This window comes from Amblyomma maculatum, chromosome 6, assembly GCF_055883805.1.
Source record: "Amblyomma maculatum isolate TAMU_Amacu chromosome 6, ASM5588380v1, whole genome shotgun sequence".
Taxonomy (NCBI): Eukaryota; Metazoa; Arthropoda; class Arachnida; order Ixodida; family Ixodidae; genus Amblyomma; species Amblyomma maculatum.
Window position 1 is genome coordinate 106,261,412 of NC_139349.1, and position 14,302 is coordinate 106,275,713.

General features: G+C 44.0%; 1 protein-coding gene across 1 annotated transcript in view; it reads right to left on the minus strand.

Moving 5' to 3' along the window:
* Positions 1 to 14,302, minus strand: part of LOC146186511 (atrial natriuretic peptide receptor 1-like) — a 60,273-nt gene that overhangs the window by 39,606 nt on the left and 6,365 nt on the right. The window contains exons 4-6 of the mRNA XM_084608055.1: positions 11,987 to 12,078; positions 4,312 to 4,456; positions 2,929 to 3,013 (exon numbers count right to left, since the gene is read on the minus strand). Of these exons, the coding sequence (XP_084464181.1) occupies positions 2,929 to 3,013; positions 4,312 to 4,456; positions 11,987 to 12,078 (322 nt within the window). The remainder of the gene's footprint in view (positions 1 to 2,928; positions 3,014 to 4,311; positions 4,457 to 11,986; positions 12,079 to 14,302) is intronic.

Genomic DNA, 14,302 nt, shown 5'->3' on the forward strand with positions numbered 1-14,302 from the left:
TAAACGCTTATCGTCCTATTGCACTGCTAAGCTGTGTTGGGAAATTGGTGGAAAAAATGGTTCATTCACGCCTTACCTGGGACTTGACGAATAGGGGAATTTACCCTCCATCAATGTCTGGCTTCCGAAAAGGCCGAAGCAGTATTGATAATGTTATTGCTCTTGCCAACTGTGTCAGGCGCAGCAAAGCTGAGCGGTCTCTAATTATTGCTGTTTTTCTTGACGTTAAAGGAGCATTTGATAATGTCACGCACGAGGCGATTCATTCAGCCTTGCGTTCAATTGGCATTGCTGGACGAATGTATAACTGGCTTTCTGACTATCTTCGGGATAGGACCATTTACATGTCAACGGATCAAGGTGACACGTCCTTACATCATGTGTCTCGTGGCATTCCTCAGGGAGGGATTTTAAGTCCAACCCTCTTCAATATATCTCTTCTTGGTTTGGACAGGTCCTTGCCACCTACTGTTCAAATCTCCCTCTACGCAGATGACATCTGCATATGGTGCTCCGGAAGAAACAGGCGCATTGTGCATGCTCGGCTACAAAAAGCAATAGTTGGCATTGCATTATTTTTAAACAAGCGAGGTCTTGTTATATCTCCAGAAAAGTGCGCAGCAATTTCATTTTCACGACGTGATCTCTCCCGTTATGTACTGAAAGTTGCTGGCACTCCTATACCGTATGTCAACCATCAAAAATTTCTAGGTGTGACCTTTGATAGATCCCTTTCATGGTCACCACACGTTCAACAACTTAAGACCAAACTCTCTTCATACGTATCTATATTCCGTATGCTCTCAACGACCAGAAGAGGCTGCTCTACCGATTCCTTATTACGGCTTTATGGAGCACTTTGTGAAGGTCTTCTGCGTTATAGCCTCCCTGTTCTTCAAGGCCTCTCGCAGTCAAGCATTAAACTACTTGAAGCCATGCAGGCCAAAGCTTTGAGAGTGTGCCTTGGTCTTCCAAAAAACACTTCCACAGTGGGCACTCTGGCGGAGAGCAGACGTCTATCTGTAACCGTGCTGATACCGCAGGAGCTGCTTCGCGCCCAGCTGCGCTTTGCACGTGAACCTACCCACCCGTTTTCAGAGCAAAGCATGACATCACTCTCCAATCTACTGCCTGCGCAATATCAACGTGCAGTACTGTCATCTTTCCCACCATGGAGGTTTGCTTCATGGCAAATTTCGACAACTATACCTGGCATCAAAAGAAAAGCCCACACCCCAGGACCCGCACTTAAATACTTCGCCCTTGAGCACATCTGTGCACGCTACAGTCATCATTGCCACATCTATACTGATGGCTCTGTCACAGCTATTTCTTCATCCATCGGCGTGTGGATACCATCAATGCACACCACAATCTCGGCAACACTCAGTCATCGCACTTCAGCTGTGGCTACTGAGTTAACAGCTCTGAGAGAAGCAATTATATATATTCTACAACAACGCCCTGCAGCATGGGTTATCTTCAGCGATTGTCGCGCTGCACTACAATTGCTTAAATCATCAAGAATTCAGGAAGAGCTCGTCATTGACATAAATAAGCTACACACAGAGGCCTATGACCTCAGTCACAGCATTGTACTACAGTGGTTACCTGCTCACTGCGGCATCGCGGGCAACGACCCTCGCAGACGCCGCTGCAAAAGAACTAAAAGATTCCACAAGGACAATTTCAATACCATTCTCACGAAGAGATGCAGCAAGACTTGTAGCAACTGAATCGTGGCGATTGCAACGCTCTCTGTGGTGTGACCCGAACCATCAATATCGACCTCTACACCGAATAGATCCCACTTGCGTCTTTCGAATTCCTCACAATTTGAACAGGTGGCATCGAAACTGTCTACACGGAATCCGCTTAAATGTGTCATACACAAACTACTTCCTACATAAAATAGGCATAGCGAGCAGGCCTCTGTGCTCTACATGTGATGTGTGGGAAAATTTTGAACATTTGGTAACCTCCTGTCAACGGTTTACTGCACATCGCAGGACACTGCGCAATAATTTAAGCTTACCTAAAGAAACAACCTTGCGCCTTGAACATGTCCTGGGTCCTTGGTGCGACGGATCGTCTGCTGCGAGGGCTACCAAGGCCTTAGTAACTTTTCTGAAGGACACAGGGTTGATTAATACCCTTTAAAACTCATCTGTGTGTGCTTATGTGCGTGTGAAAGTGTGCGACACCGATTCTCTTTTTTTTCTCATTTATTTCCCCTTCCCCTCCCACAATCTGTCACCCTTATCCCTCAACCCTCATCAGGAGTAGCATGCTAGGCTTACCACCAGGCAGACATCTCCTGTTGCCATTAAAATATATATCTCTATCTATCTCTCAAATCGTTTCCCTGGATATACGTATATCGCAAAATGCTTAAATAACTGCGCTGAAATTTCGCATTTGGAAGTATGGTAATTATCACTAGGTTTCTTTTATTATTATTGTGCATTCAATACCGGCAACAGTAATGGAAGCGAAAGCATTCACCTCACTCGAAATTTGAGCCTTTCGGTTTCGCAGTTCGAGAAAGAACCTCTCTAAAGAAAGCCCTGAATTAAATTAAATGTGCTCAGTCTTAAACCAAGTTTACAAAGTGACCGATGAGAGGTTGCTATTCGTACCTGCTATAGCAACATCAAATATGTGGTATATATGTCATCGTCACAGAAGAATGCACCGTCACAATACAAGTGCCGGCCTAATTTTTATTCCGGCACGGTTTTGAATAAAATATAGTCGTAAGTTAGCTCTTGTCTGCGCCTCCATTTCTAGCATTGCTGCAGCTTTCTGGTGATCTCTTTTTCACAGTGGCTGAACAACTAAGCGAAACTTCACCATTATCGTGCGAGCTAGCTGCAAAACGTTATTATGCATTTACGGTGGCGTTTAAATGTGCAGAAGCAGACTCACTTTATTATGAAGAATCCAGAAATTCCTGCGATGACAATGAAGCCACTCAACGCAATGCCAGCTGTAGCGTATGGAGAGAAGGGCTCTGCGAGGTATGAACAAAAATACGAAAGACCAAAAACGACGTAAAACGAGTGGCCGGCTTCGAGTGAGGAGGCGTACATCTCCTTGCACACATACTCCAATGAGTAAAATCATTAAAAAAGAAAAAAAAACAATTTTGGAAAGGCTGGCGTAAAAAATAATCACTTGCGTGGCTTCGTTCATATTGTCCCAGCAAAAATATCATGGGTGTAGCGCTCGTGCATGCAATGGATGAAAAGTTAAACTTTGTCGGCCAGCTGGTAAGGTCAGTGGCATTTAGCTGTCGCCCACGCAATGTCAGCAAAGCGCGGAGTCCGGGGGCGCGATCATTTTGTCGACCAGGATCTCTTACGCTACTTATAATTTTCTTACCTTTCTGGCCAAACTTCAGCGATGTAGAACCCCCCAAAATGGGCGAATTTGGTTGGCGGCATCCTTACTGTAAGGGTTTGCGACCTATACTTTTATATACAAGAAAAGAACAGAGTGTAAAAGTGCAGGCTTACTCTTTGGTACCCTCCGAATGCGTTCTATATGGATAGCATTTATGCTGTCTTCATGATCTGCCCCTGTAAGTGGAACTGTAGGGTGAAACACAAGAGACGCGTTTTACATCCAATCGGCCCTGCAGGGTGCCAAGCCCGCATCGCAGTCTCGCAGCAAGCCCGGATAGCATCACATTCCTGCAAGATCACGTAGTACGCACAAGCAGCTACTACGGTATAATCCAAGCGGTCTACATCGTTATCACCCGTTGCCCCGGATGCGCCATGCAGCTGAACACAAGTTGAAAGTATCGCTCTAGCGGCGTATTGCGCACGAATCTTTGATACGTGAATTGTATGGACGTAGCGGCGGCAGTCTACCGATAAACGCGCTCGCCAAACATTGTGCTGAAACGCTCAAACCTAGAATCGGAATCGAATAAGTGAATGCAGGGGCATCTATCCCGAAAAAATGTACCAGCGTCGTCTGTCGTGGGTGTATACCGGACGCAGGGCATGCAGCACGAAATTGCAGATGGTTTAATCCATAAAAATGCCAAAAGAAGGCAGCTCATATAAACAAACGAACAACAGACTAAAAGAAGCAGCTTTGGTTCCTAACATATGGTACGTTATTTCTCCTCCGTCCAAAATTGCGCGAAATGCACCAGCTGCCTGAGCGCAATTTCCCTTTTGCTCTGCACCTGATCCTTCTTTTCAACAACCTGTATCGAGCATTCCAAAAATCGTAGCTAAAAAAAATGCCGGAGAAGGGCTTCTTAGTGGACAGCGCATCGGATATGATTTCTCTTGCCTTCGTCTTCGCAGTGTTGGGCGTCGCCCTGAAAGCCGCAGACGGGAACATCGAGTGGTGCAGTGCCCCGAGTTCCGGGCCAGTGGATGTCCGTCCCTGGGATGTACTCGAACTGTTGCCGCGCTCCCAGGAACGTGGCCACCGGCTGCAATAGGCATCGGCGTAAATCCGTGGACAGTGCACAACGGGCGTCACCTTTCAGACACGAAATGTTTAAATTGCGGTTCCAGGTATATGTTGTTTGCTTGCCGCGGTGCCTGATAGTGGCTGGCACGCTGAGCACAAGTGTGCGTGAAAATTCGTTTTTGAATAAGTTAACTGCATTATTTATTTACCTGGTTACATATGCGATCAGGACAAATATGCATGTAAAAGTCAGAATGGTAAAGGTGCTACGTCTCGGAGGCTTAATGTATCGTATAGCGAAGGAAGTTAGTAGCCAGTACGCAGAGTTATGTAGCCTTCGCACCTGACACGCGTGATAACCAGCGAGGGGTGAAGAATCCACGCATACGTATAACAGGCTCTCCTCCTCCCTCCCCCCTCCCCCTTGTGCCCTCGTAAAACAAAAGAAACAAAAACTCCAGTGGTTTTATTTCTTCCTTGGAAGCCAAGAAAGGGCAACAACGGCTATGCTGTTCACTTAGAGCAAAGTGCGTGAAATCCAGGAGAACCGCAGAAGGATCGCAGCAGCAACATTCTATAGTGACCATTGACATTGCGTGACCAAGTTAGCGCAGCCGGCACTTTCATCCTGTTCCTGTCGTTCAGAAATTCTTTGTTCGCTAGAAGTTTCCAGTTTCTACTTTGAGCCCTACGTCAAGATGAAAGAAGACATGTCAGAAGTCTTTTCATAAATCGCTGTTTTCTTGGTTTTGAATGGTGGTAAACTTTCTAAATGAATCTTCTCACGCATTTCGGAACCTTGAAAGTTGTTGGATTCGCTTTCAGGTAAGAGTTAGATTATAACGAAGGAAAAAGATAATTCCGCTCACTCTGCTGCAGAGGCATACGGTCTTAATAGCTTGTCAGCAAAAGTAAATTAGGTTAAGTGCATTATAGGCATTCTAAATACGAATACAGTCTGCTGGGCAGCCCGGCCTGGCCCTGTTTGAGCAGCAGAGAAAAGTGAAGCTACGAAAAGGAATGCCAGGAAAGGAAGCAAATACTTGTCAAGAAGTATTATCTTACTATCAGTCTTGCATTATTGTTAAGCGCCACCTTCCGACATTTACCGTATTCTTTTTGATAATGAAAACGCCATTAATGAGATCATTAAATACCTCAGAAGCGCAACACTTACTCCTTTTTGCCGTAAATATAGCGAAGACTCTTGGCCTGATTTATAATTTCCTTTCTTTTTTCTGCAGCAGTTATCACTTTTGTTTTGAAGGAGAGGGGGGGGGGGGGGGGGGGGGCACCCGTGCACACCATGCGTATTTTTATTAAGAGATTACGCCACGTAAGCTCCTATAGAGTGCGGTTATAACGACTAGTGGGATAACTTGCGTTCGGTAAATGATGCAAACATGTATGGTACAAAAATTTATTCATAAATTTGTGTACCTACATCCAGACAGGTTTCCCTACAAAAAGAATGCCAGATGGAAGCGGCATTGAGAACTCTGGATACCTGCTTTGCTGCTCAGTCGCGAAGTAAATATAAGGGCGATGCTTCATTTTCTAAAAAATAAAAAATAAAAAAAAAAAAAAGCACCTTGATTTCCTGGCTAAATACCAAGCATGCCGGATGAAACTAGACACAGATATCAGAGGATGAAAGGCCAGTGCCACATAAATATGTTCGCAAACTCGAATAATCACTGGGAATCGATGAGAAGGCGGCTTTCGAATGATTGGACGCACTTCCGCTTACGCCGCGCCGGCCGCCCTGCAACCCCTCGCGCGTCTCCCCCCTCTGCGCATGCTCAGAATGAGATAGTGGCGAGCTGAGTTAAGACAATCGCATGCGGGCGTTATGCTCTGATACTAATCTTTATTATGTTTTGCCGTACTCATACCGTGTACTGTAACCCTATAGTTCCCCTCTTTTATTTCATCTTGCTATCTGCTCACTGTCTCTTTGTCTATGCCGCAGCTCAGGTGTTTCCGAGCGCAATGGCAAATGCCGGTTCTTGCACACGTTTTTTTTTTTTTTAAATTATTTTAATCAGTTTCACTACAACATTTCATAACGATGTTGGGACCACGGAAATGGACAGAAACCTCCGGGTAAGTTACACCTGTGCGGCTTTCAGCGTAGCCGGTTGCCGCTAACAAATTTCATAAAGGCATCGTTTTGGGTTCATTGCTAGCGTCTTCTTCCTGATACACCAGGGAAAGCTATTGGCGTTTTGTTTCTCCGACAACAGCAGCTAATTCGGCAATATCACAGGCATACAGATACTACCGGTTATATCTTATCACGTTATATGTGCACATCTTTATTGTATGCCTCCCGTGTGGTCTCGCCCCCCCCCCCCCCCCCCCCCTTATCTTCTTCGTCTGAAATCCAAGATGCAATAAAGTTATTACGGTGTTTGAAAAAAAGTGCTATGAACACCCTTATCACCAGACTTTCCTAAAGGTCTTGAAAGAGTTGCTCCCACGTGCCAGTCCGCTTTTCCTAAGAAACACACCAGTCTCACAGCACTATAGAGCAGGACTTAAGAGAAACATGAAACTACAGCTTCCCTTCAAGACCAAAGATAACTATATAGCGAAAAGTTTACGTCCAAAACTTAAACCTCTTTTTGTTGACGGTACCCGAACGTTTGACTTTATAAGTCAATGTAATGTTCTAGCTATTATCGTATGTAGTTCGAGTTACCTCTTTTAAATAATATACGTTATCATCGTGTCACAGCGTTGGCGATATATAGAGGTAATTAGTTTTTTTAAGCCGTGCTGCAAGTCATAATGGAGAGCCGCGGATAATAGTTTTAGTATATTTCTATTTAGTTTCATATTATTGATGCTTTATTATAGAAGGAATTATTTTTATTCTATTAGTAAATAATGCGGCGCAGTTATTTAGAGGTGATCGTGATAAAACGATTCATCGAGAGAACAGAAGACTCTAGGTACTTTCTCGATGGTGCCAGTTTAGTGCACCCAAAGCGTAATGCCCTGTCACGGTGGTGCAGTGGTTAGGGTGCTCGACTACTGTTCCCAAAGACGCGGGATCAAATCCCGGCAGCGGCGGCCGGTTTTCGATGTAAGCGAAAGCAATGCGCCCGTGTGCTGTGCGATATGAGCGCACTCTAAAAAATTTCAGGTGGTCGAAATTTCGGAGCCCTCCACTACGGCGTCTCTCATAGTCTAAGTCGCTTTGGACGTTAATCCCCATAAAACAAAACAATCTTTCCACTTTCATTCCCACCTTCCTCCCTTCCCTTACGGCGCGGTTCGGGTGTCCACAGAGCAAGTGTGACAGTTACTGCGCCTTTCCCTTCCTGTGAACCAATTTAACTTAATTTAACCAAACTAAAACAAACCAAAATGCGAATAAAACAGAAGCCATATCTTTAAATCTTAAGATAATAAAACGAGCGTTACTTCGAAGGTATGTTTGAGCCTAGAGTATATTGAAATCATGTGCACGTTTAAGCTCTTTGAAGTCTTTCACAAGCAAATTATTTCGAGATGCACTTGTAAACTTTGTGGCTCTAAAAGACGCGTGTATTGGCATCGTCATATCCTTCCTCCTTCTATCAAATTACTCGTACGTAAGCCTCTGGAGAAAGATTTGATGTTGGGAAAGGTTGAGGGTCGCCGGAGAAGGGGTATACGCAGCGAATGCGATGGTTAGATGGCATCCTCGAGGCACTGCAGATGAAGTTATGTGATGTTAGGAAGATAGTGAGAGACCGGAAAGCGTGGCGTGACATGGTCCACAGGGTCACGAAGAGTCGGACACGACTGAACTGAACTGAACTGAAACCTCTGTTCGCAAGACACCTACATAAATGCGATGTGTCGTGAGGTATATCATCATCAGCTAGCCTGTCGAATATTCATTGTGTACAGAAAAAAAGGCACCGAATGTCATTTAATCAGCCAATGACTTTTCTGATACTGACCGTCTTCAGCGTCATAAACGTAACATTTTTCACCTGACGGCATACGCTTAGTTCAACGCTGCAAACAAAAAGTCAAAGGTAAAAAATGTTCTTTTTACCTGACATGGCGGTATTGGTACCATTCGCACCCACGCACTCACCGTGGTGTACTGAGTCGTTTGATATACCTAACTCGTGATTTAACAATGGTGCGCTGATGCTGTCTCATTTTCGCCCATTAATTTTTAGTAGAATTGCTGACAGCGGCCTTAGAATTGGCGCTGGTTTTAAGGCCAATTTATTGCGTTCCCCTTGGTGTATAGCAAATTTCATTTGTTACACGCTGTTAAACAGCTTGTATACATGATATGATCCCTTATGTACCCGCACTTATGTTAACAAGCCAGATAAATGTGTTACTGCATTACAAATTTCTGCTTTTATTGGAATGTATCAAATGCTTTTTGGTTACCCTGTCTCCTAATTGTTCTTAGCTCACGCGCCTACAATGATAGCTTTAATCACGACCGGCTTTATTACCGGTCGTGGCTTTAATGAAGCACAGTTATGCATGATTTTCATCGACTATTTGTGCTTATTGGAGTATATTTTTTCGTGTGCACCTGTAACTCATCTTGTATCACTTTTGTTTCTTTTTTACATTATAGGACCTATAGTGGCCAGCCAAGCTCATTTTCGCATTTTCTTCTGTCATCCTCTCCTATTTATCGGTTCAAAAAGATTGCGTGATCAAACATTAGGAGGGGAGTGTATGTGCACGTACGAAATATAAGAAAAGCGGTCGAACAGAATTTGGTCTATTTGGTTGTTCATATCGTAGAGGTGTTGTATAACGAGAACGCGGCCCTTTGGCTGGATGGATGGATGGATAGAATATAGGAGCGTCCACTTTGAAACGGGGTGGTAGCAGTTGCTATTATGCTCATTTTTTCCCCATATATCTTAATTATTGTTTTAGATCGGTTAATTATACCATCATTCCAATTATTGAACTTCTGTTTCTACATTACTAACATTGTGTTACTTTCTTGCTTTTAAGCCACCAATCTTCCAATTGGTTTTTGCTAGCTTCCACCGCAGGTTCATTCACCCGGCCGCGTATTTGGGTTTGCTCGGTACGGTGGCTCCGCAAGGGACAGAACGACAGAAGAGACGAAAAAAGCGGGATGTTCCGACTAGCATCTACCGCCCCCAGGAGCCGAGCAGCCTAGCGATTAACGGCGCATGCTTTTTCAATGGGCTTCACGTTGGACGCGGCACAAGCTTGAGAAAGCTTATAATACTACTACTATTATTATTATTATTATTATTATTATTATTATTATTATTATTATTATTATTATTATTATTATTATTATTATTATTATTATTAGTAGTAGTAGTAGTAGTAGTAGTAGTAGTAGTAGTAGTAGTAGCAGCAGTAGTAGTAGTAGTAGCAGCAGTATTAGCAGTAGTAGTAGTAGTAGTAGTAGTAGTAGTAGTAGTAGTAGTAGTAGTAGCAGCAGTATTAGCAGTAGTAGTAGTAGCAGTAGTAGTAGTAGTAGTAGTAGTAGTAGTAGTAGTAGTAGTAGTAGTAGTAGTAGTAGTAGTAGTAGTATAGAGGAAGACTCGTTTCACTAAGTTGGCACTGAACTGTCTGTAGGTACGGCCGAATTAACTGGCTAAATATTATCTTCACAGTTTTAATTATTAATAATAATAATAATTGGTTCACAGGAAGGGAAAGGCGCAGTATCTGTCACACTTCTGTCTGTGGACACCAAGACACAAGTGTGACAGATACTGCGCCTTCCCCATCCTGTGAACCAATTATTATTAATAATTAAAACTGTGAAGATAATATTTAGCCAGTTAATTCGGCCGTTACCTACAGACAATTCAGTGCCAACTTCGTGAAACGAGTCTTCCTCTATACTACTACTACTACTACTAATAATAATATTAATAATATTATTTAGCAGAGAAGTATTACTGTGTATTATTATTATTATTTTGTTGTAGTAGTAGTAGTAGTAGTAGTAGTAGTAGTAGTAGTAGTAGTAGTAGTAGTAGTAGTAGTAGTAGTATAGGCTCTCTCAAGCTAGTGCCGCGTCTAACGTGACGCCCATTGAAAACGCATGCGCCGCTAATCGCTAGGCTGCTCGGCTTCTGGGGGAGGTAGATGCTAGTCGGAACAGCCCGCTTTCTTCGTCTCTTCTGTCGTTTTGTCCCTTGCGGAGCCACCGTACCGAGCAAACCCAAATACGCCACCCGGCCACCGGTATCTATAAATCCAAGGGCCCCAGGAAGAGTGACTGCGCCTGCATCGACTTCCGGATGGATACCATCGCATTCGAGTATAAGATGGTTAATTGTTTCGGTGGGTTTACCCCATACTGCACATGTGTCGTCTTCAGGGTTAATTTTCTTTTTGTAGCTGCGTGTTCTAAGGCACCCCTATCTAGCTTCAAAAAGTAGGGCATTGCTTCTTGATTTATCAAGGAAAGCTTCCTTCCTGATCTGCCTTTCCACTTTCGGTGCCGTTCCACACTCTGTTTTTGCTTCCATAGAATTTATCCAATTTCCACCTTCTGTGTTTTTCACTTGTTACTTAACGCCTTTTGTCTGTGGCGTGCGCGCTCTATCGTGGTACAGCACCTCATCGGTAGAAAATTTAGAACTGAATTCGCATCTGAGAAGCTAATTTATTTCTGCATCCTCCTTGATGTTCATCTGTATACGCCCCGTCTCTTTCCATTGTTAATCGCTGGGCGTATACAATAAGCGACAATGTATGAAGGCGATAGTTCGATCGAACGAAAGGCTACTCACAGAAGCATAAAATAAAGTATGCTTCTCGTGTTACCAACGCTTAGAGAATGATTATTGCTATCAAAACAAGGAAGCGTCATTTATCGTATACTGCTCTTCTCTTTTTTGAAGAAGAGCGCGACTTGGACAAGGACGGAAGGAAGACTTACACAGACAGCGCCAGTCCGTGTAAGCCTTCCTTCCGTCCTTGTCCAAGTAACGCAGTTCTTCAAAATGGCATACCAACTCGCCCAAGCATCAGTTGCCCCTCTCTGTCCCCGCTTTGAAAACACCGTAAACAAAACCAAATGCTTAAAGGTGAACTGCCGTTTCTATAACTCGAATCCTCCAGAAAGGGTGCATGTAGGTACTTGTGAATCATTTTAATAGGTGCTGTGCTGCTTGCTGCACTCATTAAAAGAGTACATCGCAATCTCAAGCCGCCCTGTCCGGAGAGTGCAAGACAAAGACAGAGAAATGACGCGTGTTTGTTTACAGTGAGTTTTATTACGCCGGTAGCCCACCGAAGAAAGAAATCAAAGTACGAAGAGCATTCTCAGTAAATGTTGCCTCCTGGGCTGTGAAACTGTTACTGAGCGGCGAAGGCAAAAGTTGTTGAAATGAACAAATATTTTGGATAGCCCTGTATTTCAGCAGCGCATTACTTCAACACGATCATGGACGGAAACGAGACACACACGGGCAAGAAATACATATGAAGTGGTCATCCAAGTCACGTAGCAACGCCTCACTGGCCGACATTTTAGTGGGGAAGTCTACTGCACAAATGAAATTCCACTTACCACCATCACACCTGTATCCGGGTCCAGATCGTTGAGGGTGTAGTCCGCCTCTCGATCCCCGTTCTCATTAATGGTGATGTCGCCACTTAGTCCTATCCAAAAACAGTGCGATGGTCGACACTTGAATTTATGAACAGAGGACTAAAATTACAAGATTCTGCATAACGTTTAAAATAAAATTGTATTTTCTATGATTGTTTAAGTAGCGAGTGTATCACTTTTTTTTTTTTACTACAAACTGCTTTTTAATAATGCTAAGTAATTAGTGCAAAAATCAATGTTGTTAACAAGGTTAAAGGAAATGCCAAGGATCCCGTTAGAGTTGATAATTAACTGTCTTTCAATAACATTTCTGCACTTGCTTATCGAATTTGCATGCTTCTCTTGGCATGAGCTTGGACTGAACAAGGCCCACATTGTTATTCGAACTACTGCAGTTTTCATTGCCTCTCGAGATGACAAATTGCTGATACCTTCGTAAGCAGCCTAGATGGAATTTTTTACATCATGGTTGAAAAACATAGCGCAGGAGACGGGACAAGAAAGTCTGCCCATACGTGATCCTTTTCTTATCAGAAGCGCAGTGAAAGTGGCTCAGTTCATCGCACAGGGCAGTATTACTGACGCTGGTGTTTTGTCTGTCGACATCAAATATCTTTACTACTCCCTGCCCCAAGAAAAAGTTTGCCAGGTAATCAGCTATTCTATCGATCAGTTCGGAGCAATACATTTGCAGAATTCTTCCGGCATCAGTACCTCTAATTTTCTGGAAGCGCTGTCCTTTTACCTGCAGTCAACTGTGGTGGAGTTCGAAGATTCGCTCTACATACAGAAAGAAGGAATCTGCATTGGAGCCTGTCTTGCTCCTCTGCTCAGTGACATCATGCTGACTCATTGCGACAGGCAGTCACAGGATGCCCTGACCGGCCCCGACTTGATAAAAGTATTTAGTTATGCCGACGACTTCTGCGTAATTTTTAGAAATGACTCAAGTAACGTGACCTCCCGTGTGGGCCATCTTTCCACGATATTTAAAACTAACCTTTCTCATTTTGTCTGACCAAGGAATTACCAAACGAAGAGCGCATACGTTTCCTGGACATGACAGTCATCGACAACAGCGAACAACTTTGCTGGCGCTACGAGCCCCGTGCACGAGAAAGCTTCCCGCCATACACGCCCGCCCATTCCAAGGTCGTCAAACGACAAGTTGGTACACGAGCCCCCCAAAATGCCATCACCAGGTCGTGTAAATACCAGGTGCAGAACAGTTTCCACGCTCAGATGGGACGGTTGAAGCTAGCTGGCTTTCCGGAACCTGTTTTGTTCAGTGTTGTTGAGGGTTTATTAAGAAAGTGCCGGAACTCTGTGGGCCACAAAAAACAGAAGCTGATGAGCCGAAAAAACATTGCGGTTGTTCCGTACGTGCATCAAGTGTTCCATAAACTTAAGAATGTCGCGCGCAGGGTAGGCGCACATGTTTTGTTCAGAGCTCCATACAAACTGGAGCGTATGTGCAAGAATGTTAACTTTTCAGGTCCTCGAATGGTTGCATGGGACAAGAGGCATACTAAGAGTTTTGTTGCCTGCCGCACCCACGTTGTTTACGAGGTGCCTTTTTCTTGCGGGGCCTCGTATGTAGGTCAGACGGGGCGATGCATTAACGATCGCCTTAGAGAACATGCGTCGTCCATTGCTGACATTGCGCCCAAAAGCAATTTGGCGCTGCATTGTAAGTCCTGTCTGAATTGTGCTCCGCTTTTTGAACAGTGCATCATTCTGAAATGTTACCCTGAAAAACATACGAGGGAAATCTTTGAAGCCCTTATCATCGCCCGCAAAGGGGCTTCATGCGCAAACATACCTTCTATTTCGTTGTCGTGCCACGAGCTGGCATATCTTAACTCTTAGTGATGAGCATGGCCTTTTTTCGTGCTGACGTTGCGGCCCTTCTTTTTCCTTCCTGCGCATCTGTCGTGCACATCTGTCGCTCAGTGTATTCATACGCTCACGCTTTGAATACGTTCAGTTGTTAGTCAGCGCTCGTGTTGTGTCTACTTCCTTTTCCCGTCTCCTGCGCTATTTTCTTCTACCATGTCGTCACCAAATCGCCCACTAACACACTTTGATGGAATATTTTACTTCTTCTTGTTGTACAATAAATCTATTTAAATGAGTAACGCTCCTTCAACAATACAGAGAAATTTTCCGGGCTTAGCTACTGACAGGTCAGATGTGTGAGAGGAACGTTTCATTATTTCCTTATATGCTTTTACATACAATATTTGCCCTGTGTCAAGCCTTGATTCGAATGCG